This window comes from Lampris incognitus, chromosome 9 (assembly GCF_029633865.1).
Source record: "Lampris incognitus isolate fLamInc1 chromosome 9, fLamInc1.hap2, whole genome shotgun sequence".
Lineage (NCBI taxonomy): Eukaryota > Metazoa > Chordata > Actinopteri > Lampriformes > Lampridae > Lampris > Lampris incognitus.
This window is the reverse complement of record NC_079219.1, coordinates 8,110,802-8,132,729: the sequence shown is the minus strand read 5'-3', so window position 1 is coordinate 8,132,729 and position 21,928 is coordinate 8,110,802. Positions and strand designations below refer to the sequence as shown.

Sequence of the window (21,928 nt, the reverse complement as noted above, 5' to 3'; positions counted from 1 at the left end):
CTAGCTTCCCTATTTAAACCTGAATTAATAATCTGGTATGTGTATGTGAAGACGAAAAAGTCATTTTGCAATTTGTAGCTAATTTTTATCAGAAGTTATATGCTACTTATTATAGAAATGAAGATAATATGGACATGTTTCTTAAAGACAGAAAAGGACATTAAAGGTATTGATGACAGTTTTAAATCAGTTTGTGATCATAAAGTTAGTTTAACAGAAGTACAAAAATGTATTGACTCTCTTAAAGACAACGTATCTCCTGGAAATGATGGGTTGATAAGTGAATTTTACAAAGTCTTTATTAAGACATTAGCCCCATCTTTAGTTGCTGTGTTTGAAGAAGCCATAGTAAAAGAAGAATTACCACCAACTCTTCGACAAGGTCTTATTAAATTGATCCCTAAACCAAATAAAATAAATTAAGTATTGAGAGTTGGAGACCAATTAGTCTTTTAAAATAATGAAGCCAAATTATTTGCATTGGTCTTTGCTAAAAGATTAAAATTAGGATTGGATGAGATTATTGATGACAAACAATCTGGATTTATGCCAGGAAGAAATATAACATATGATTAATATTGGATATTATTGATTATAATCAATATATATTGGACAATAGTTTTATTTTATTTGTTGATTTTTACAAAGCATTTGATACAATAAGCAACCAATTTATGTTCAAAGTTATTAGCCTGTCGGCCTGTCCAGGGTGTCTCCCTGCCTGCCGCCCAAATGACTGCTGGGATAGGCTCCAGCATCCCCGCAACACTGAGAGCAGGATAAGCAGTTTGGATAATGGATGGATTTGGGAACCAATTTTTGAGAGCTGTCAAAACATTATTTAAAGGATGCAACAGCTTAGTTAAGATAGCACATGGTACAACTCCTTGGTTTGATATTTGTCATGCGGGAAAGGCAAGGATGTCCAATTAGCCCGTTTTTATTCCTTCTTGTCACACAAATTAGAGAATTTGAATTATCTTAACTGGCTGATGATACGACACTATTTCTATCGAGGTTACCATAGCAGTTAGATGTAGTGAGGAATTTTCTGCTGTGTCAAGTTTCAAAATGAACTTGAGCAAATCTGTTCTTATCAGTCTCACAATGACGAAGGACCCACAAAGTAGACTAACACAGGTAGTAAAAGTTCCAAAAAGGTTTAATCAGGTAAAAGGGTCGGTACACGGGATTCAGTCAGATCAGGTAGAGGTATCAAAAACGGCAGGCAAAAGGCAGAGTCACAAAAAATAGGCAAAGGTCAAAACATTCACTGGGAAGACAAGAAAATAATGCTGGAACGCTCACACGGGGGTAAAGACGAACTGGCAACATGAGGGAGCAAACACATCGCTTAAATACACACATGGGGGAGACAATGACACGCAGGTGGGACACATTAGGGCGGGACCGGTAATCACACAGGAGGGAAACTTGACAGGAAGAGACATCTAGGATCTGGAGCGGGTCATGACAGTTCTATTACCACTCAAGGAATGTGACCTATCAGAAGTGAATGGTATCCCTGTGAAGAACACGGTTACATACCTGGGTGTTGTCATAGATAAGAAGTTAAACTTCAGCCCTATAGTTGAACAAATAATGAAAATATTTGATATGTGGTTGATGAGAGATCTTTCATTGAATGGTAGAGTTTTGTTGTCAAAAGTTGAGGGAATATCCAGATTCGTTTATGTGTCCTTATCACTGGAAATGCCTACTGGAATATACAAAAAAAACGGATAAGATTTTATTTCATTTCATTTGGAGGAACAAATGTCATTACTTAAGAAAAGATATCTTGCACAACTCAAAAAGAAATTGTGGTCTGGAGGTACTAAATTTTGAGATGTTAAATACTTTTAAAGTGACATGGTTGACTAATTTGATGAAAGAAAAAGACAACATTTGGAACACCTTTTCCGAATATGTATTTAATTTAATGGGTGGACTTAAATTTCTTCTTAAATGTGATTATAAAATTGACAAGTTACTTGTTAAGTTATCAAATTTTCATAAACAAGCTCTGCTGGCCTGGAAACTAATTTACAAACATAATTTTCCCCAACTAATTACTACATCTGGAATAACAAGAATATTCAATATAAAAATAGATCACTCTATTGTGACAAATGAATCGTTAAGGGTCTTGTATTGGTTAAACAACTTCTTAATGCTGATGGACAGTTATTAACGTATCGTGAATTTCTCTCTAAATTCAGGCTACCATCGCCAAGAGTATGCAGTAGTTTTTGATGCTGTGCCAAGGGGTGTGCTGCAGCTTCTTAGAGGTTCAGTAAACGAGAGCTCAATGATTGATCCATTCAGTAGTGGTATATTTCTTGGAGAGGTTGATATTACTAAAAATTAATACTCGGCCGCTCTGGTGGCCGAGCGGAATAAACCGCCGTTCTTGCAACCCGCTCGTCGTGTGGCTGGGAGGTTCGTATCCCAGACTCGCCGTAACCGGTCACGGCCAGAGCGTCCACGGGGTAAGGCATTCATTAGGCCACCCTTACCCAAAGGATAGCGGATGTAGATCGGTGTAATGCTTGGGGACTCGTCGTTCTCCAGCGACCCCTCTGGCCCACCCGGGCGCCTGCAGCCAAGCAACTGGAAGCATTCTCCCTACGCCTCCTTCGCGGTCTGAAGGTGATGCAACCCATGCCAGGCTTCAGCGTGTAAACTAGCGAGAGCAGCCGACACGAGTTTGAAGGAAGCTGGTGTTACGACTATCTCCTTCCTGTGGAAACGTGAGGCAAGGGAGTTATTCGACAAGAGTTCCGGCCATACGCCATTGGGTTAATCGGGTGGGATAAGGGGAAAAACTAGAAATAAATGAAAAAAAAAAATTAATGCTCGAATAAATTCATCAGGAATTACACACAAGCTGTAGCGCTACCCCCAGGAAGATTCTTTTGGGCCTCCCTTTATGGAGAATTCAACTGGCAGAAGATGTGTCTACTTGGGGAAAAATTTTGTCCTAATAATATAGTTAAGGGGGAGGGGGGGGGTCTCCTTTCAAATTATGCATCGCATATATCCAGCAAAGAAGACATTTAAAATTGATATCGTAGCGAATTCGGGGTATCATCACAGGAACCGCTGCAGCCGGGACGCGAACCCGTACTTCTCGCTCCGCGGGGGACATCGCTAACCGCTCGACCAAAGAGTCAGGTCTATTAACTAAGGGAGATACGGATACGATACGGATTCGCGTCCCGGCTGCGGCAGTTTCTGTGGTTGCTCCTTGAACTAATTACGTTATTGAGTATTCTTGTAATTTTTGTGACCTAGAAGAAGAAACAATCTCATTTATTTTATCACTGTATGTACACCAGAATATTTTGGGCGGATGTTCAGCGTCATATAAGAAGGGAAACTGAATAAACAATCCACTTTCAGAATGAAGACATTTTTATTTGTCTTGAAGATAATGAGATGGAAAAAGATATTGTTTTCTTTCTTTACGCAGTTAATTTTATTATTGGGAAAATTCCACATTCATAAGAAGAGATGGACGGACTCCAAACCAAATTTTGGACATTTTCCTCAAGAACTGCCATGATGGCACTACAATAAGAGAACTTAAAAACAAGAAGTCAATTAGAACTAATTTGTGTTTTTGATAAAAAAGAGAAGAAACTGTTTTTTTTATTCTTCTTTTGTTTTATGTATGCACCCCTGGCATGAACAGTTTGTGTTGTTCATAATGTAATGTACATGTGTTTTGTACAAAAAAGAGAAATGTTTTAAAACTGTTTCAGTAAAACATCTATAAAAGAAAAAAAAACCAGGCACCAATACCCCCCCCCACCACCAATACCCCCCCCCCCAACGTGTTAGCACCTGGAATTGTCCATTGGAAATCATTCGGTGAGGCCCTTCGCAGAGGTCACATTGGATTGAAAAGGGCACGGTGGCGGTAAGGATGGGAGTTCAGATTTAATGGGGTGGTGAGGAGACTTGGGGGTCACAACGAGATGTTCCGGTGATCCTCTTATATGGCAAACAGGATGAGTGGGCTCGAAAAGATCAGATGTTAAACTATCTGATATCAACAATCAGTAACTAGAAAATTATTAATTTTTGCTGTAATTTTTTTTCGCTGCAAATTTAAAAAAGATGTATTAAAATCCATCAGGGTTTGATTGGTGGAACTGTTAGTGACATGCTGTCAGTTTGGGATTTCGACAAATGGGTGTTGTTATTGTAACCGAGCATATTTCCGCGCATACTTCCGGGAGAGGGTGACTATTGTAACCAACAAAAAGCCAGTGAGTATTTTTATAGGTTACATTATTTTGAATTTGTGAAAGCTGTTACCCCTGGTAGATGAACGGGAAGAGACAGGTGTACGAGATTTTTATGCCATGAGACAGCTGAGGCTTGGATTGTGAATGTGAGGTAGAAAGAGTTTTTCCCCATTTTAATTGCATTTAAACAGGTTACGGAGCAAAGCATGCTGAACTGCAACTCTAATTGTGTTTTCAGGTTCAATACTGTACCGTGTCTATGTGGAATGGTCCACCATTCGAAGGACATCCAGCCTAAGGCAGGCCAGTGACTGCAAACGGCTTATTGAATAAAGAGGTCATTGGGTTCTGGCATCAATTGCAGAGAGCAACAGTCTGTCCACAGTCCAGAAGGACAGTTGGGCCAAAAGACACAAAAAAGGATGGATAATTCAATTCATTTTACCTTTACACAAATGGGGTATGTCAGCCATGTTTCTTGTAGAGTTACACGTCTTTCGGCAAAGTGTCAAGTCAAGTCAATTTTATTTGTATAGCCCAATATCACAAATTATATGAAGAGAGGTGAAGAAGAGAGTGCAGGCAGGGTGGAGAAGAGTGTCAGGAGTGATTTGCGACAGAAGGGTACCAGCAAGAGTTAAAGGGAAGGTTTACAAGATGGTAGTGAGACCAGCTATGTTATATGGTTTGGAGACAGTGGCACTGACGAAAAGACAGGAGGCGGAGCTGGAGGTGGCAGAGTTGAAGATGCTAAGATTTTCACTGGGAGTGATGAAGAAGGAGAGGCTTAGGAACGAGTATATTAGAGGGACAGCTCAGGTTGGACGGTTTGGAGACAAAGCAAGAGAGGGGAGATTGAGATGGCTTGGACATGTGTGGAGGAGAGATGCTGGGTATACTGGGAGAAGGATGCTGAATATGGAGCTGCCAGGGAAGAGGAGACGAGGAAGGCCAAAGAGGAGGTTTATGGATGTGGTGAGGGAAGACATGCAGGTGGCTGGTGTGACAGAAGAAGATGCAGAGGACAGGAAGAGATGGAAACGGATGATCCGCTGTGGCGCCCCCTAACGGGAGCAGCCGAAAGTAGTAGTAGTAGTAGTAGTAGTAATATCACAAATGACAAATGTGCCTCAGTGGCCTTTACAGCAGAACAACATCCTGTCCTTAGACCCTCGCATCAGATAAGGAAAAATTCCCTAAAAATAAAAATCTTTAACAGGGAGAAAACAATCGGAAGAAACCTCAGGGAGAGCAACGGAGGGATGGATCTCTTTCCCAAGACGGACAACGTGCAATGTGTGCTATGTACCGAACACTTTGGATGATGACAATAATTATAACAATAATATTTATGTACTGCATATTTCCAGAGCTAAAGGACAATTTACAGAGTAAAAGAGCTTAACACAAAATAATAATAAAAAAGAAAATTAAATGAAAAGTTAAAACAACATAGATGACAGAGCACTAGGGGGTGAAACAATATTAGGAAGGCTTCTTGATGGTTTTTACATTTAATATGTGGGTTATTCTTCAATTAAGGGAGTTTTTTCTGTCCCCAGGGTAGCTTTTCAAGGAAAAACAAAAAATATATATTGTATTTTTTAGAGTTAGGTCGTATTAGCTACGAAAAAAAAGATTTGTTACATTTTAGTACTTTTTCAGTGTGTTGAAAATTCAAATGTGCCAGAGTTCCGCTGTTTTGGGCTTGTCCCCCAACCCAGACTTTTTAACTTCCCCTCCATAATAAAGTAATAAGAATGTGTAGCGAATTCGGGGGACAGCGCAACCACAGGAACTGCCGCGGCCGGGAGGCGAACCTGTATCGCCCGCATCGCAGGAGACATCGCTAACCGCTAGACTAAAGGGTCAAACACGCAAGCATGGGCCAGCGTGTCTTCTTATCCATGCACGTTACAAATGGGTAAATTCATTAAAGCTTTACTTTGCATTTTCTCATAATAATTAAAAAAGACATGTTTCAAATCCATGTGGTTCATATATGTGCAATTTTGCACGTTTATTGTTAAATAGCGCTGTCCCTCATACAGCTGTCACCGCCATCACGCCATCACATTTTCCCCCCCAAACAACAAAATGCGGTTGTCATGGAAACGAGGCGCGCCAGATGCGCGTGACCAGTCACGGCAGGGGCACGATTTTTCTCTCGTGTCAAGTCAAGTCAATTTTATTCCACAAATGTAAGTAATTTGAAGATTTATATGTCCTGATCTGAGAGTATGTTTATTAGGCGTCATTACCAAACAAGTTACTAACTGAGTATTTTAAGTTCAGAAATAAGAAATTTCACTTTAGTCACGTATATGCATTGTACACGTATATTCATTGTACATTGTATGCTAGCTAACAGGTTAGCAAGCCAACTTTTTCTCCAAAGAAGGAAAATTGTCACCACCATCAAGTGTCATTACCATCACATTTTGCTGTTACAGTTTTGAAAAAAAAGCATCATAATATCAAACTTATTTTGTAGGACGATCAAAGCTGTGCAAAGATATTTGTTCCAGACCACCTAATAGATTCAAGATTAAGATGGGAATTGGGGTTCACCCTAAGAATTACCCATGAACAGGGCACACCTAATTGTCTGGTAGCAGTGATATTGGCTTGCATGCCAGCTGGTACATCAAATTTACCACGAAGTTGTCTGTGGACTACTTGAAGATGATGTTTTAAACCATAAAGTCATACATGGTAAATTGTTAATTTTAAGAAAGGACGCCTATCAACTTATTTCACCTACCAAAGGTACTGATAGTCCTTGCGTAGACCCCTCCCACCTTATTGGCCTTGTGGTCATGCCATTTGGAGTAGAATTTAACCATTTTTGACCAAATAGCCAAATTATACACCCCGCCCTGCCCGTCCCCCCTCCCCCTCACACACAGAGTCTTTCTTGAAAGGGAAAGAGCATCAACCTTTCAGTTCAATATTTGTAATATATAGTCGGGTTAATGACACCACCCTGACCCCAGAAGTTCAAGCGCGCTTTTCAATACAAAGTCGCTTTTGTGTGAGGTCGAATACTATTGGTGAGTGAAATGACTGCCAGCCTATCAGATCAAACCTTGTTCAAACGCAGAAAAAAAACGCAGTTGTCCTATTTCCTCAAATGATAACGTCCGAGTACGGTGAGTCATGTCGACATTATTTTATAAACTGCTGCTATAATTATTACATGAGTTCACGTCAATCTTGCTTTTTCGGAGAACATATCGTGTAACAATATTTTAGTGTGGAGGTTACTACGGGGGGGAGACAACTAGTATTAACTTTAAGTCGGTCGCCGCCATTATACCACCGAAGAAGCGTCGCCCGCCCTGCGTCTTCGCTGGGTTCTTCTTCTCCGTCTTTGCTTTAAGAAAGTAAACGCCATTGGCTCAAGTGTCGGGTAGGTTTAGCGTTGGTCGTTAGCCCAGAAGAAAACTACGATGTTCTCAGGATTTGAGTTGCGCGATATCGATTACGTTAGCTTCTCGGCTAGTGAGCTAGCACGACACGAAATGCTAGCCACATTGTTAGTAAGATGGCCATCTTTGCCTGGTTGAAGCCAGACTGTGTAGCAGCACCCTGTCAGAGAGAGAGAGCGCGTGAGAGGGACAGATACCGCCATCGTTTGGCTTGCTAGCTGGCTGCTAACGATTAGCCGTAAGCCGCAGCGAAAGCCGTCATGGTACTGATGCCTTTTCTTTTTCCTCTTTTTTTTGTGGTGAACTTTTATTGAACAACAAATACAACAAGTGCAGGTTATTAGTTTAAGGAAACTCCAATGAATGTAGGAATAGAGGTGATACAATATTATAGGGACTATTAAGAGGTGAAACGCTTAGTGTCAACACCGGGGACATTAACAGCGTAAACATTAATCAGAGGAAACTGAAAATGGTTAATAAATAAATGATAAAAAGATGTAAAAAAAAAAGTTAATACCTCTAGCTCAGATGTCAGTTTACGCTGACGATGCAATCGACTAATAGCCATGCTTGTTTCTCAGCCCACCCTCTATTTAATCTGGATAAAACTGAAAATCAACCCCTGCATAAAAGCTCCTCTTCATTTTAAACGTTAGCTGACGTCAGATGCCATATGAGCAACATCAGTGATGTCTAGAGAGCATGTCTGGTGTCTGTCCGTGTAAGCTTCCTACTACCATGAAATTATAATCAAACCGGAACAATTCACTTTAAACTTTTTTTTTCTTTTTTATTTAGAACTTTAGGAGCGTAAAGGATGCTGATGCCAGAAAGCCCAAGTCAAACATCTGAGATCTGAATAGCCGTAATTATGATCATTAGTAGTTACTCACAAGTCATGTTTTGTGTTTCTGACCATGTGCCCCGACATCAATGGGACAGACACGAATGCACTCAAATGCTGACATTTCATTCGACCTCCAGACTAACTATGCACATTTAATGTGTCATTGTTGGCCGTTGACAACCCGAGAACCTGTGTTAACTAAATGCAGTTTTCCAGTCAACTGGCAGTAGAAGCTTGCTAAGAATAAATCTACTTTGTAGCATTTGATTTATTCCAAAATAACAATGTAAGCCGATAAATTATTCTCTTTCGCTCCCTTCCTCTCTATTTCTCTATCCCATTGTTTTTCTTTTTTGAGGACAGCTTTGTTAGTGCGTTGTCAGCTTTGGTCCGTAGCCAGCGAGTGAGACAGGCAGCAGAGATTTTGTCCTGATAATAGTTACATGCGGCAGAAGCAAGACTGCACTTTCAGCGGGTTCAATTACAGCAGGTATCTAATTGATGCTAAAGCTAAAACTTGGCTTGGCCCATGAAATGATAGAGTCCGTCTTGGCAAGGCCACTACCCGAGCAGACACCTGCATGGTCAAAATAACAATTAGCCCAGACTCGGCCTGTGGTGAGTCATCTTGGCAAGCTGGAAGTTACCAGCACTTGTGTCTGAGTTGTCCTTCTGTTAAGGGATGCAGGCTCTCGTTTTCATCAGGAGATGGCAATGTTCACAACCTTACACTATTTTACTGTAATGTACTGTTGTTTAAGCATCTGTGTAAATCCTCCATCGGACCATGACTTTGATGATCCTCTGAGGGTGTAGAGTTTTCTAACCCTTAAATACATTAATCATATTGTACAAATTATTAAAATCAAAGTTTATTTTAAATGTTTACATACATGGCAAATACAGTCAAACTCCTGTTGGGTATCGTCACGTTATTAAAAAAATGCTTTTTGTTTTGCAGCTCCTTCGGACAGCGATGGAGTCTTCGTCGGTGTACATGTGTTTCCCCTGCTACCGGGAGTTCAACTCTCTGGATGAGGTGCTGAAACACCAGCTCACGTGCAATGCTGAGGTTGCAGGGTCGACACAAATTCCATCTGAAACCACCACCACCATCACTGTCCCAGTATTACAGACCCAAGTAAGTGTTAGGATTGTATAGTTTATGGTCTACATTTGTCATTTTATCGCAGCCTTTTTTAGTTCGACACACCAGGACTCCTTAACTGACCTGTCTTGAGTGCGTAAAAGGAAATATTTCCTAATAATGCTATCAAAACTTGTGATTCGAGGTTTGAATGCAATCTAACCATTAGGGCTGCACAATATATCGTTTCAGCATTGTCATCGCAATGTGTGTATGCGCAATAGTCACATTGCAAGATGTGCAAAGTGAAGTAAGGCAAATTAACTCAAACACCTCACGCTACAACTTTTTGCTGCTTGATACAAGAGGAAAACTCGTACGGTTCTCATTTTCCACGACTAATTTACAAGAGTAGTGTACATGATATAGCATAATTTACTCTAATGTAATGCTTGGAACTATGTCATTTCTTGCGCCGTTTGGACTAATGACACATTGATGTGTTTGTCTGCTTCCCAGCTTGTGATGCGCAGATTGCCGTTATATCCGTGGGCACCGTGGTTAATCCACCGATCGGGCGGGCCGAGTCATAAAAATTAACATTCTGATGAATAGTGGATGGGTTGCGGGTGGGTGAAATAATACCTCATTAAGCTTCATTTTCGTCAGGTACAAATCAGCAGACTAGACTGTCATTGTATTGCGCCAGTTGTGGCATCCATTTGTCTTAAGCAGCAATGGAGGCAAAAAAGAGCCGAGAAAATTAAAAAAGAATTGAAATCAAAAGAAAGGGAACAACAGAAAAGGTCAGTGTGGGAGCGATTTAGTGCAATACTTAACCATGATGAGTCAAGTGCTGGGTATGTCACATGCAACAGCTGCGAAGCACTGTGTGTATATGATAGCCACAAAACTGGTGCCTCAAACATGGTGTAATATGTTACCATATCATCACGCTTGCATACAGCCCACTGAGAAATAATGCTTATGTGTGATCAGTTGCAGGTCTCTAAATCGGAGAAAATAATTCGTTCGGGTGGGTGACGGGGTGAATGATTTATGCATACATGCGGATTCGGATGACGTCAGAGCCGATCAGCGCATCACTATGCTCAGCTGCGCTGCACATCATCTTGTCTGGCTCCATCTTTTTCCTCTTCCCGTATGAATAGTAGGGGTGCAACGGTCCAGTTAGCCCACGGTTCGGTTCGTACCTCGGTTTTTGGGTCACGGTTTCGGTTCGGTTTTGGTACGTGTTTTGCGTAAAAACACAATAAAAAACAGTGTGAAGCATGGTGTTTTAGCCAAATCGTCTTCAATGCCTTTGCGCGCTGTTTCATAGATGGCAGGAATTACATTGTTGGTGAAATAAGTTCGGGAGGGAATAACGTAGCGCGGATCGAGCGTATGCATTAGCTGACGAAAGCCCACATCTCCAACCACCGAAAAGGGCTGCATGTCTTTAGCAATGAACACCCCCACTGCACGGGTTATTTTTTTGTGTTTCTCTGAGTTGGTGCTATAGGTTTGTTGGAAAGCATCTCCGATAGATAGTTGTTTTTTCACTGGTGCGGTTACCTGTGCGTCTGTCCTGCTTCCAGAAAGCGAGTGGTGCCGGCGGAGATGCTGCCTCATATTGGAAGTGTTTCCACTAGCGTACGGGACATGGGTCAAGCAATGCTTGCACACTGTTATTTCTGTCCACTGTTTTGTCTCCTTCATCGTTGTATTCAACAGCAAACCCGAAATGTCCCCACACCGCAGATTTGTATGAAGACGGTGCTTCTTCAAACTTTTCTCTCTCTACTCCTCCACTCGCCATGACTTTTTTTTCTGCTTCTGTGAGCTACCGCTGTCTCTTCAACTCGACTGTCAGCTCCGGTTACAAGCGGGGTGGGGGGCTAACAGTGATTGGATATTTACTCGTGGGGCGGGGTTTTCTGCACACAAGCACACAGTGAAAAATCCATTCTCCAGCAGTAAGAAACGCCTGTCAACTATTCACGCACATTTTAACTTTAAAACCGAAAACCCACGGTCCATAAGGGCGGATTGAACCGTACAGGGCGGACCGTACGGTCCGGTTTGAAACCGAAAACCGTTGCAAGCCTAATGAATAGCAAAAAAAGGCACCACTCACTGTACACAATTTCCGAATAACTCCCCTACAAAATCACCCGTCATTCTAAAATTATTAATTGTTTCCAAATAGAGCTATTTAACTCATCTGTTGAAAATGTCTGTATTTTTTTCATATTGCAATATATATCACTGAAAAAAAATATGGCAATGTGAATTTTTTTCCAATATCGTGCATCCTACTAACCATAACGGGCAAATAAACAATTTCAAGAGGTGAAGACCAGTGCTTAAAGAGTAAGTAAGCACTCATCTGTAGTCTGTCTTCGCCTGTTCACAATGAGGAAAAAGGATAAAAAGGAATGGGCAGCATGGTGGCACCGTGGTTAGCACGGTCGCCTCATCGCAAGAACGTCCTGGGTTCGAGCCCTGCAATAGTTCAACCTGGGGGGGGTCATTTCAGGTCGTCCTCTGTGTGGAGTTTGCATGTTCTCCCCGTGTCTGCGTGGATTTCCTCCGGGGGCTCCGGTTTCCTCCCACAGTCCAAAGACATGTAGGTCAGGTGAATCGGCCGTACTAAATTGTCCCTAGGTATGAATGTGTGTGTGTTTGTGTGTTGGCCCTGTGTGATGGCCTGGCAGCCTGTCCAGGGTGTCTCCCCGCCTGTCGCCCGATGACTGCTGGGATAGGCTCCAGCATCCCCGCGACCCCGAGAGCAGGATAAGCGGTTTGGATAATGGAAGGATGCATAAAAAGGAGTGTAGATGAAAAGAACAGTTGGTGATGTGGGGTGGCTGAAGGTGGTGTAGTAGAACACGTTGCCCTGGCTCCTCACAAGTCTACCCAGATAGCTTAGTTGACCAACACAGGCCTTCCTACTTACCTCATAATTTATTGGTTTAATGCGCTGGACCTCGTGTGTCGCCCTCGTATTAAGTAAGGGGGGGGGTTGATCGTAATGTGCATTTTACCACAGAGGAATCAAAAATCAAGGGTTTTCCCTTAAAGCGGCCAGGTGATGTGGTCTCTTTGTCGATTTTATCAAGAGAGCAATGATTTCTATCACACAAGGTTCATACTAGCATGTTTTCAGCTCAAAAAAATGTAAAAAAAAAAAAAAGAAAAAAGAAAGTTTACCAGCTCTTTAATCTGAGCCAGATCCTGCCGGAAAAGATCACCACCTCTTAGCTTCGGATTGCCTGTTATCCAGTAGATATCTGTCAGGATCCCGCACCTCCTTATGTTAATTCCAGATAATTAATTCCTTCCCTCCGAAACATTTAATTGACTCCTCTCTATGAAGATGGTCTATAAAGGAATTGATTGTGTGATGGCAAATGAGGCAGTTGTACTTGGTGGCCCTTTTTTTCTTCTTTGTGTCTGAATATGTATTGATTGGTTTGTAGACTGCGTGCTGGTCCACTCTCGTTAATGAGTAACTTCTATTACATTGTGCTTTTTCACATACAATATGTCAAGCATCTGGGCATTTGTGTTGTGTGGTTGTACAGAGTTGTGTTTGAAGGCTCTGGTGTAAGTTTACAATAAAAGTTATGTATAGGTCTAACATTGTAATTTAATGACATTAAAGATTTGCCTTTGTTATGACAATATAACACCACTTGCTGTTGTAGTGATATGTTCTGGGACCCCTCCCTTTACAGTCAATCCGCTGAAACACCACCCTATTGGTGTTCCGAGACCTTACGATTCACAAGCTAAGCACTGGTGAAAAGGGAGAGTGAGGGGAAAAGCAAGTCAGAGCAGATGCAGTACAGTAAAAGCAGATGCATAATGAACATTTTCCAGCCACGTCCGGATGCACAGTCTTTTTTTTCCTTTTTTTTTGGATTTTTTCCCCCTTTTTCTTCCCAATAGTACCTTGCCAATCACCCTGCTCTCTGAGCCGTCCCGGTCGCTGCTCCACCCCCTCTGCTTGTCCGGGGAGGGCTGCAGACCACCACATGCCTCCTCTGATACATGTGGTGTCGCCAGCCGCTTCTTTTCACCTGACAGTGAGGGGTTTCACCAGGGGGACGTAATGCGTGGGAGGATCACGCTACCCCCCCCCCTCCCCGAACAGGCGCCCCGGCTGACCAGAGGAGGCACTAGTGCAGCGACCAGGACACATACCCACATCCAGCTTCGCACCTGCAGACACGGCCAATTGTGTCTGTAAGGACGCCTGACCAAGCCGGAGGTAACACCGGGATTCGAACCGGAGATTCTCGTGTTGGTAGGCAACAGAATAGACTGCTACGCTACCCAGACGCCCGATGCACAGTAATTTAAATGAATTTCTTCCACAGGTCTTAAAATTCATGTGAAAATAATAAGTGAAACTGCTCCATTGTCGACGCGCGCAGACACACACACACACACACACTCACACTCACATACACATAAACAGTGCTACTCATTGAAACAGTCAGACCATGGATTTTGAGTCAGGTCGCTCAACAGTTGTTCAGATCTTTGCTTTGAAAGCCCTGCATTTTCATGTGGGCCGACGAGTGTGGGATTTCCTTTTGAGCCGAGCCATCCCAAAGCCACAGCGCCCTTGAGGTCACACTCTTTACCAGAATTCTGAAACACAAACATATAATTTTTAATTCATTTTTCGTTTCTTCCTTTTTTTCCTCATTTTTATTTGGCCTGTCCAATTTCCTGTTCTCCAAAGGTCCTACTGCTGCCAGGGTTAGGTACCATTCACATTTGAACTGGTACCTGATAACCTGGAATTCGGTACCTGTACCCAATGCTACCTTTTTTCGGTACTTTGCGTGCTCTGCAATAACAAACATGTAATTTCAGTTGTAAAAAATAATTCCAAACTTCTCAATTTAAACACATTTTTTTTTTAAGAACATTTTGTTATTTAAAAATGTTTGTTGTAACACACCACACAAGATAAATCCCTCCTGACCCTCATCTCCCCTCCCCAACCCACCCGTCCCTACACCCCCCAGCCTGTCACAGTCACCGGGGCGTAGCATGAGAATGCTGTCGTGTGTCTCGGCGGAAGCACGCGTGATATCCTAATCTAGCGAGGTTAGTTACTGTAGTGGGGTTGGGGGAGAAGGGTGGAGGGGGGTGAAAAATAGTAGATGGAAAAAATAAAATAATTTTCAGCTTGCCATTGCCCTGGCTCTGTTGGACTTGGAACAAGCTGTAGGTTTGGGGCAGGGGTAACATAGTCTCTCTCTCTCTCTCTCTCTCTCTCTCTCTCTCTCTCTCTCTCTCTCTCTCTCTCTCTCTCTCTCTCTCTCCCCTTTTCTCTTTTAACGTATGCTGTCTCACCCAGGTGTGTACTTGCAACCAGAGGTGAGCTAGGAGGGATTATTTGAAAGGCCCATAAGGAATCTCATCAATGTTTATTTTAATTCATAATATAACCAGGGGCGCCCCGGTGGCTCACCCGGTAGAGTGCGTACCACGTAAAGCTGGATCCTTACTGCAGCAGCCTGGGTTTGAATCTGGCCTGGGCCCTTTGCTGCATGTCATCCCCTCTCTCTCCCCTGCCTTTCCTTTCTTTCTCTCGATTATCGCTGTCAAAAAAACCCCCCCAAAAAAACACACAACCCACTCTCGAGGTACTGAAATTTGGTACTGATCGATCTAACATTAATATGTTCTCGGTAGTGTTACAGCCACGGGTGTGTCCGTGTCCGTATAGTTGTTTTGTGTTGCTTTCTGTATCTAACCCTCACTCTGACTCTGCATTCAGGTATCTGCCAGGTGCTCCTAATCACCGAATCAACTGGTCAACAAATCAACCAATTTCCATCAGCTGTGCAGTCGCCTATTTAAACCCCCACATGTGTTCGGTTCCTCAGCCAGCTAGTTTAGTCTGTGTGTGATTTTACTTAGTGTTGTGTAGCTACCTTGTGTTGATGTCTTTGTAGCTACTTTGTGTTTGTAATGTCTGGCCCGTTTTCGGTTAAGTTTGCATTGTTTCAATCTTGAGTATTTTGAGTTATGTTTAGCCTTTAGTTTGTTTAGTTCTTTTGGGCAAGGGGATCAAGGTAAGATGCCCATGGGTCTTTACCCCATCACGTAGCTTATCTCCTGTTATACACACTAGGTTAGGAGCGGTTGGCACCCTCTGCCTTTAGGCTTGGTCCATTTGAGTACTGTTGGGGGGGGGGGGATACTTTTGTTAGTAGTTTGTTGTTTTGGCAACCGTTCAGTTCCCTTGTCCTGTCATGGTGTTAATATTTATATTATATCTAAACGTTTATGTCTCACTGTGTTGCACCCTCATCTCACTGTTACCCAGTGCACTAATTGTTGCACCCTCACCAGACCGAGGGCTGTAACAAATGGGGGCTCGTCCGGGATATTAGCAGCTTTGGTCTGGCTAGTTGCTATTTCCTGTAGTGTGCTGTGTTGTGTGGTGTTAAGCACGGTGTTCATCATTGTTAGTGTTGGTGTGTTGTTGGTTTGGTGGTGTGTGCGGCTGCTGGTCCACTTCCTTTTGTCCTCTGCCATGGTGTTGGTCCTGGTGGCGGAACTTCGTGCCGAAGCGGACAAAGGTCCGATGCTAAGGCTAAGTTGCCGGCCAAGCTGTTGTGGTTCGATCCCTAGTCCCCTGTGTTGCACTCATCATGGGTGCTGACGCCTGCCTGAGAGGCAGGCTGAGTCAAGTCTCGAGTTGGAGATTTGTGGCAGAGAGAGACAGGAGGGGAGTTACAAATGGTAGACCTTTAGAGCTGTGAGTGCAGGGCGCGCTGTGTTCTCAACCTCCACCAGCTGGTCCATGCTAGCACACCTTGTGTTGACTGGGTGAGGTTTTTTTTGTTGTTTGGTCACGAGTTGTAGCTGGTTCACCTGCGGGTTGAACGCAGCTACGTTATTTGGCGTGGGTCACCACAGGAATGACCTTTTTTGTGTGCTACTTTGTGTTTTCTATCAGTAACTTGTGGTTGAGGGCCACTTTGTAGGTGACCATGTGGTTGGTGGGAAGGGCCATTTTTGGGTCACATTTTGGATGTAGCGAAGCTACTTGTGATCCGTTGTGGCTGAGGTGCTCAACCTTTTGTTGGGTCACATGTTAATGTTTTTCATGTTATGTAGCACATTTGTGGGTTTTGGTTTTTGTGTGTGTGTGGGGGGGTTTGGTAACAAGCCTGTAGGGGCTTGTTTTTATGAGTGGGGGTGTTACGGCCACGGGTGTGTCCGTATAGTTGGTTTGTGTTGCTTTCTGTATCTAACCCTCACTCTGACTCTACATTCAGGTATCTGCCAGGTGCTCCTCATCACCTAATCAACCGGTCAACAAATCAATCACTTTCCATCAGCTGTGCAGTCTCCTATTTAAACCCCCTCATGTCTTCAGTTCCCCAGCCAGCTAGTTTAGTTTGTGTGATTTTTAGTTAGTGTTGTGTAGCTACCTTGTGTTTATGTCTGTAGCTACTTTGTGTTTGTAATGTCTGGCCTGTTTTTGGTTAAGTTTGCATTGTTTCAATCTTGAGTATTTTGAGTTATGTTTAGCTTTTAGTTTGTTTAGTTCTTTTGGGCAAGGGGATCAAGGTAAGATGCCCATACACCCCATCAAGTAGCTTACTTCCTGTTATACACACTAGGTTAGGAGCGGTTGCCACCCTCAGTCTTTAGGCTTGGTGCATTTGAGCATTGTCGGGGGGGGGGGATACTTTTGTTAGTAGTTTGTTGTTTTGGCAACCGTTCGGTTCCCTTGTCCTGTCATGGTGTTAATAAATATTTATATTTTATTATATTTAAAAGTTTGTCTCATTGTGTTGCACCCTCACCTCACTGTTACCCAGTACACTAATTGTTGCACCCTCACCAGACCGAGGGATGTAACGGTAGGGCTAACTGATTAACAAATTAACCGATGTTAATTTGGTCGGTGCCCTTAAAAGTATCGAGTTCGGTACCTAACTGCTGCACAACCCCCTACTGTGGTTGGGATTGGTGTAGACTACCCTGTACATCATCTGATATGCGTGCAGTTGCCAGCCACCAACCAGCTGTAGGTTTCTCTTGGAGAATGTTTTGTTTTATGGAGACTCGCGCTTCCTATAAATCCCTCTCGAAGACGTTACCTATAGATCCATCTGCTGTTGTACAGGCACCCCACCACCTGTAGAAGTCATTAATTAACGACTTCTACAAGTGATGCAATTGTAACTGCAGTTGCAGGTCATGTTATTCTCGTGCTCATGGAGTGTAGGGGTGTCAGGTAGGCCTAAATGTTTTTTTTTTTATTGTATCATTGCTTGTATGCTATGGACCAGCTATGTCCGAAATAAAGATTATTATTATTCCTACTGGCTTCCCAGCCAAGAATTTCCAATTATGTTACCTATCCCGCTGATCCAGAGGCGACGCTGGGGCTCAAACTGTGAAAATCAGCATTGGGACACCAGCACATTAGCCTGTTGTGCTGCACACATGTAACCTTGGTTCAAATGTTGCTTTATTATTGGTTTACACTAGAGGTGAAAATCATAGAAATATATCCACAACAAATTTTGCTGGAGTGATTTTTTGGGGGGGGGGGGGTTTACCCCCTTTTTCTCCCCAATTGTATCTAGCCAATTACCCCACTCTGCTCCACCCCCTCTACTGATCCAGGTATGGCTGCAGACTACCACAAGCCTTCTCCAATACATATGGAGTCGCTTCTTTTCACCTGACAGGAGTTTTGCCAGGGGGACGTAGTGCATGGGAGGATCATGATCACACTACCCCCCCCCCCAAACAGGCGCAAGACCAGAGGAGATGCTAGTGTACTGACCAAGACACATACCCACATCCGGCTTCCCACCCACAGACACAGCCAATAATCTCTGTAGGGATGCCCGACCAAGCCAAAGGTAACACGGGGATTTGAACTGGTGATCACTGTGTTGGTACGCAACAGAATAGGCCGCCACACCATCCGGACGCCCCAGAGTCAATATTTTTCCGCTGGACTCATACCATTTGGATGCAATCAGTCGAACAAATCCCGGTATACATTAATTTCTGTGGCCGATGCTTGTCTGTAATAATGAATAAAACATAGGGACATCTTTCAGTAGACTTGTGTATCAAGAAGTGGTTCTGGCGTGGAACCAGTTCTAGAATAACCAGGTGTTACTGGTGAGCTCGAGAAACTATTGCAATGCTGTCCTCATTTTGTAAAGTGTCAGGAGCTCACACCTTTTGTCACTGGTTGCATGTCGGCACGTTATGAAGGCTGCTAATGATGAGGCTGACCCGCGTAAGTGTGACTAAGCTTCACTTTGCAGAACAGTGGCACAACAAACTATAATTAAGGCAGGAAGATCATTTTAGCACCTCAAAATATTATTCCTTGAAGGAAATGCATCCAATATGACAAAGTATTTACTGCAATAGAATAAGACATCTGTACAATGGATCAATAAGAACAAGAAAGATGTTCTAATATGTATTTTTTTAAGATTCACTTTATCAGAACCTTGTGCACCATTGGTTCAGAGTCCTACGAAGACCTGAATTTGGAGACTGAACGTTGTGTAATGAGTTGAGAGGTATTCCGTTTTCATTTGACATATTGGGCAGAGTGTTTGCACAAGTGGTATTTTTCTTTTGCTTTCCCATGACAGCTTCAGTTAGCCCTGAGGGTTGTAAGCAGTCATTGGTCCGCTGAGTGACGTGTACCAGTGGGACATGACTGTCTAAGACTGTGCCCAGACTCGAAATCTTACTCTTCAACACAAGCCTATAAAGCATGGTGACACCCATGACAGGCACATTGCATCCCCGGTTGCCCGCGGGAAGAGAAGCATGAGCAATGCATCAGTCAGGGCCACCTTCCCTCCTGATGGATCACTCATTGGCCTTATAGATAAATCAGTTGGAGAAACCTTCGTGCCTTATGGCTCGCTGGCTACTGCTTTGCCATCTGATGGCTTATTACAAGTGTCCCCACTTCAATGGCCAGATTCCATGTACGTATTAACACTAGAATGACCGAGATGGTCATTTTGACCGTTTTGGATTTTCAAAGTTTAATAACTTTGTGGGAAAAAAAAGATACAGACCTGCCGCTCCATGAATGCCCCTAAAATTGCATATATTTGCATTAAAATGAGTTTCAAGATTCAAAAGTTTTACTTGTCACGTACACACAAGTACAAGTCCCGATTGCAGTGAAATGAAAAAAGGTACGAGCTCCAAAATGTGCAAACAACAAAGTAAAACAGGTACACGTTGCATTCCAATTTGCAATATACAATCAACAGTTAAGAACTCTCTGTAGAGCGCGTACCACGTAAAGATCAATTGCACAAAAAAAGATAGATTGATCAATTGCACACAAAAAAGTAAGATCTCCCTAAAGCGACCATGAGCGGTCAAAATGACGGCTCGTAATTTGCGCGCGATTGTGCGTGTCATGTCGCTATTTATGATGTGTGTTGGTCACATAATTTCCTTCACGAAGTTCATTGCGCTGTCCTAGAAACACACTAGCGTTCTCCAGTGGAGAGAAATAGTCGAAACTTGATTTTTGATTATTGCCAACATGTCTAGTTATAGACGCTGTTTCAGACGCACCATGACTACCACCGAGGCGTTGCAGTATTTACAGGCATTGGACAGCGGCCATTTTAAATGGTTTGAAAAATAGCATTAAAAGTTGTTAAAATGTTAATTTTGGTGTCAGTCATTTCTTAACAGACATATTAACATATGTAGCATATTAATATCTCAACTGGGTATTTATCTTGACAAACCCTGAGCGGTCATTGTGGCGGCCCATGGTCGTTCTAGTAGTTTTTAAGTTCCGGCCGTTGTTTGGGACCGTTTCAATATTTATTTTCAGTTGTTTTTTTTTTTACATTTCCCGTTTTATAGACCTTGTTACTGTTGCCATATATAAAATGTGTGCTGTCAATTGTAGTTGTAAATCTATATTTTTCTATTAACACAGGCAAACTTCATGAGTACATGCCGTATTCATTGATACGGTATGATGAATGAGGCATGTCTGTGAATGTTCTCATTCATCCAGGTCATGGTTATCCAAAGGAGTTGAATCACGTGCAACTGGACTTGGTATATATCCGTGAAGACGTTTCGCCTCTCATCCAAGAGGCTTCCTCAGGTTGTGCCTTTCTGACTAGACCAAGCTAGTCTGACTGGCTGGTGATGAGACTCAGAATTTATCCTCTTTGGAGTCGTTGTCAGAGCTCTAGATGTCCATAGCTCTTTGTGTTCCGATGTTTACCAACGCCCGTCGCTAACAGAGCCATAGATATGGGTGGCTCTTTTGTGTACCGATGTTTGGCCGCGCCCGTCGTTGTCGGAGCTATTGATATGCGTGGCTTGGTCTAGTCAGAAAGGCGCGAACATTTCTCATCGCATAACTGATACGAAGAAATCTCTCAGTCACTGGCTAGCCAGAGATCTTACTATTTTTGGTAGAGTCATCTTATCTAAAGCAGAAGGTATCTCCAAATTAATTTATCCATGTCACTCCCTATATGTTTCTCCCAATAATATTAAAAAAGCCAACTCAGTTTTTTCCAGAATGAAACCTATTATATAAAAAGATCACAGCTAGTTAAAGAGTATGATAAGGGTGGTACTGAAGCTTTAGAATTTGAATCAATAGTTGGAACTCATAAGATTAAATGGCTAAATGCTTACTTGACACAGCCAACTTCTATGTGGTTTCACATACCAAGGTCCTTGTTTAAACAAATTGGTGGGCTTGATTTTGTTTTAAAATGTGATTCTGAGGTAGGCAAGATTCCTATCAAGTTGTCAGATTTCCATAGAGAAATTCTTCAGTTTTGGAAAATGATATTTAGCCATAGTTAAACTTTGTGGAACAATAGAGTGATTACAATAAATAAGAAATCAGTATTTAAGAGTAATTGGTATGATGAAGGGATTGTGTTCATAACTGATCTATTGGATTGCAACGGTAATCTTTTGGACTACGTGGTCTTTTTAAATAAATATAGTTTAAATTGTACTCACAGGGAGTACAGTAGGATTTGCAAAGCAATCCCTTTACCACTGATTCAGTTAATCCAAAACACCTTAATATACTCAAATGTTAAATCGATATTACCAAATTTAGTTATTAATGATTGTACATTATGTGATAACAAATGCAATAATAAGGTGATCAGTGGTATTCTGAAATCCAAAGTGTTTCATGATTATAATAGGGAGCTGAATGTACATGGTCCTAATGTGGACACCTTGTCTATTATGGTGA

The 21,928-nt window shown here is 42.5% G+C and overlaps 1 protein-coding gene across 1 annotated transcript in view; it reads left to right on the top strand.

The window, feature by feature from the left end:
• Positions 1-7,389: 7,389 nt before the first annotated feature.
• Positions 7,390-21,928, top strand: part of LOC130118030 (zinc finger protein 420-like) — a 44,742-nt gene continuing 30,203 nt past the window's right edge. The window contains exons 1-2 of the mRNA XM_056286329.1: positions 7,390-7,408; positions 9,499-9,678. Of these exons, the coding sequence (XP_056142304.1) occupies positions 9,514-9,678 (165 nt within the window). The 5' untranslated portion in view covers positions 7,390-7,408; positions 9,499-9,513. The remainder of the gene's footprint in view (positions 7,409-9,498; positions 9,679-21,928) is intronic.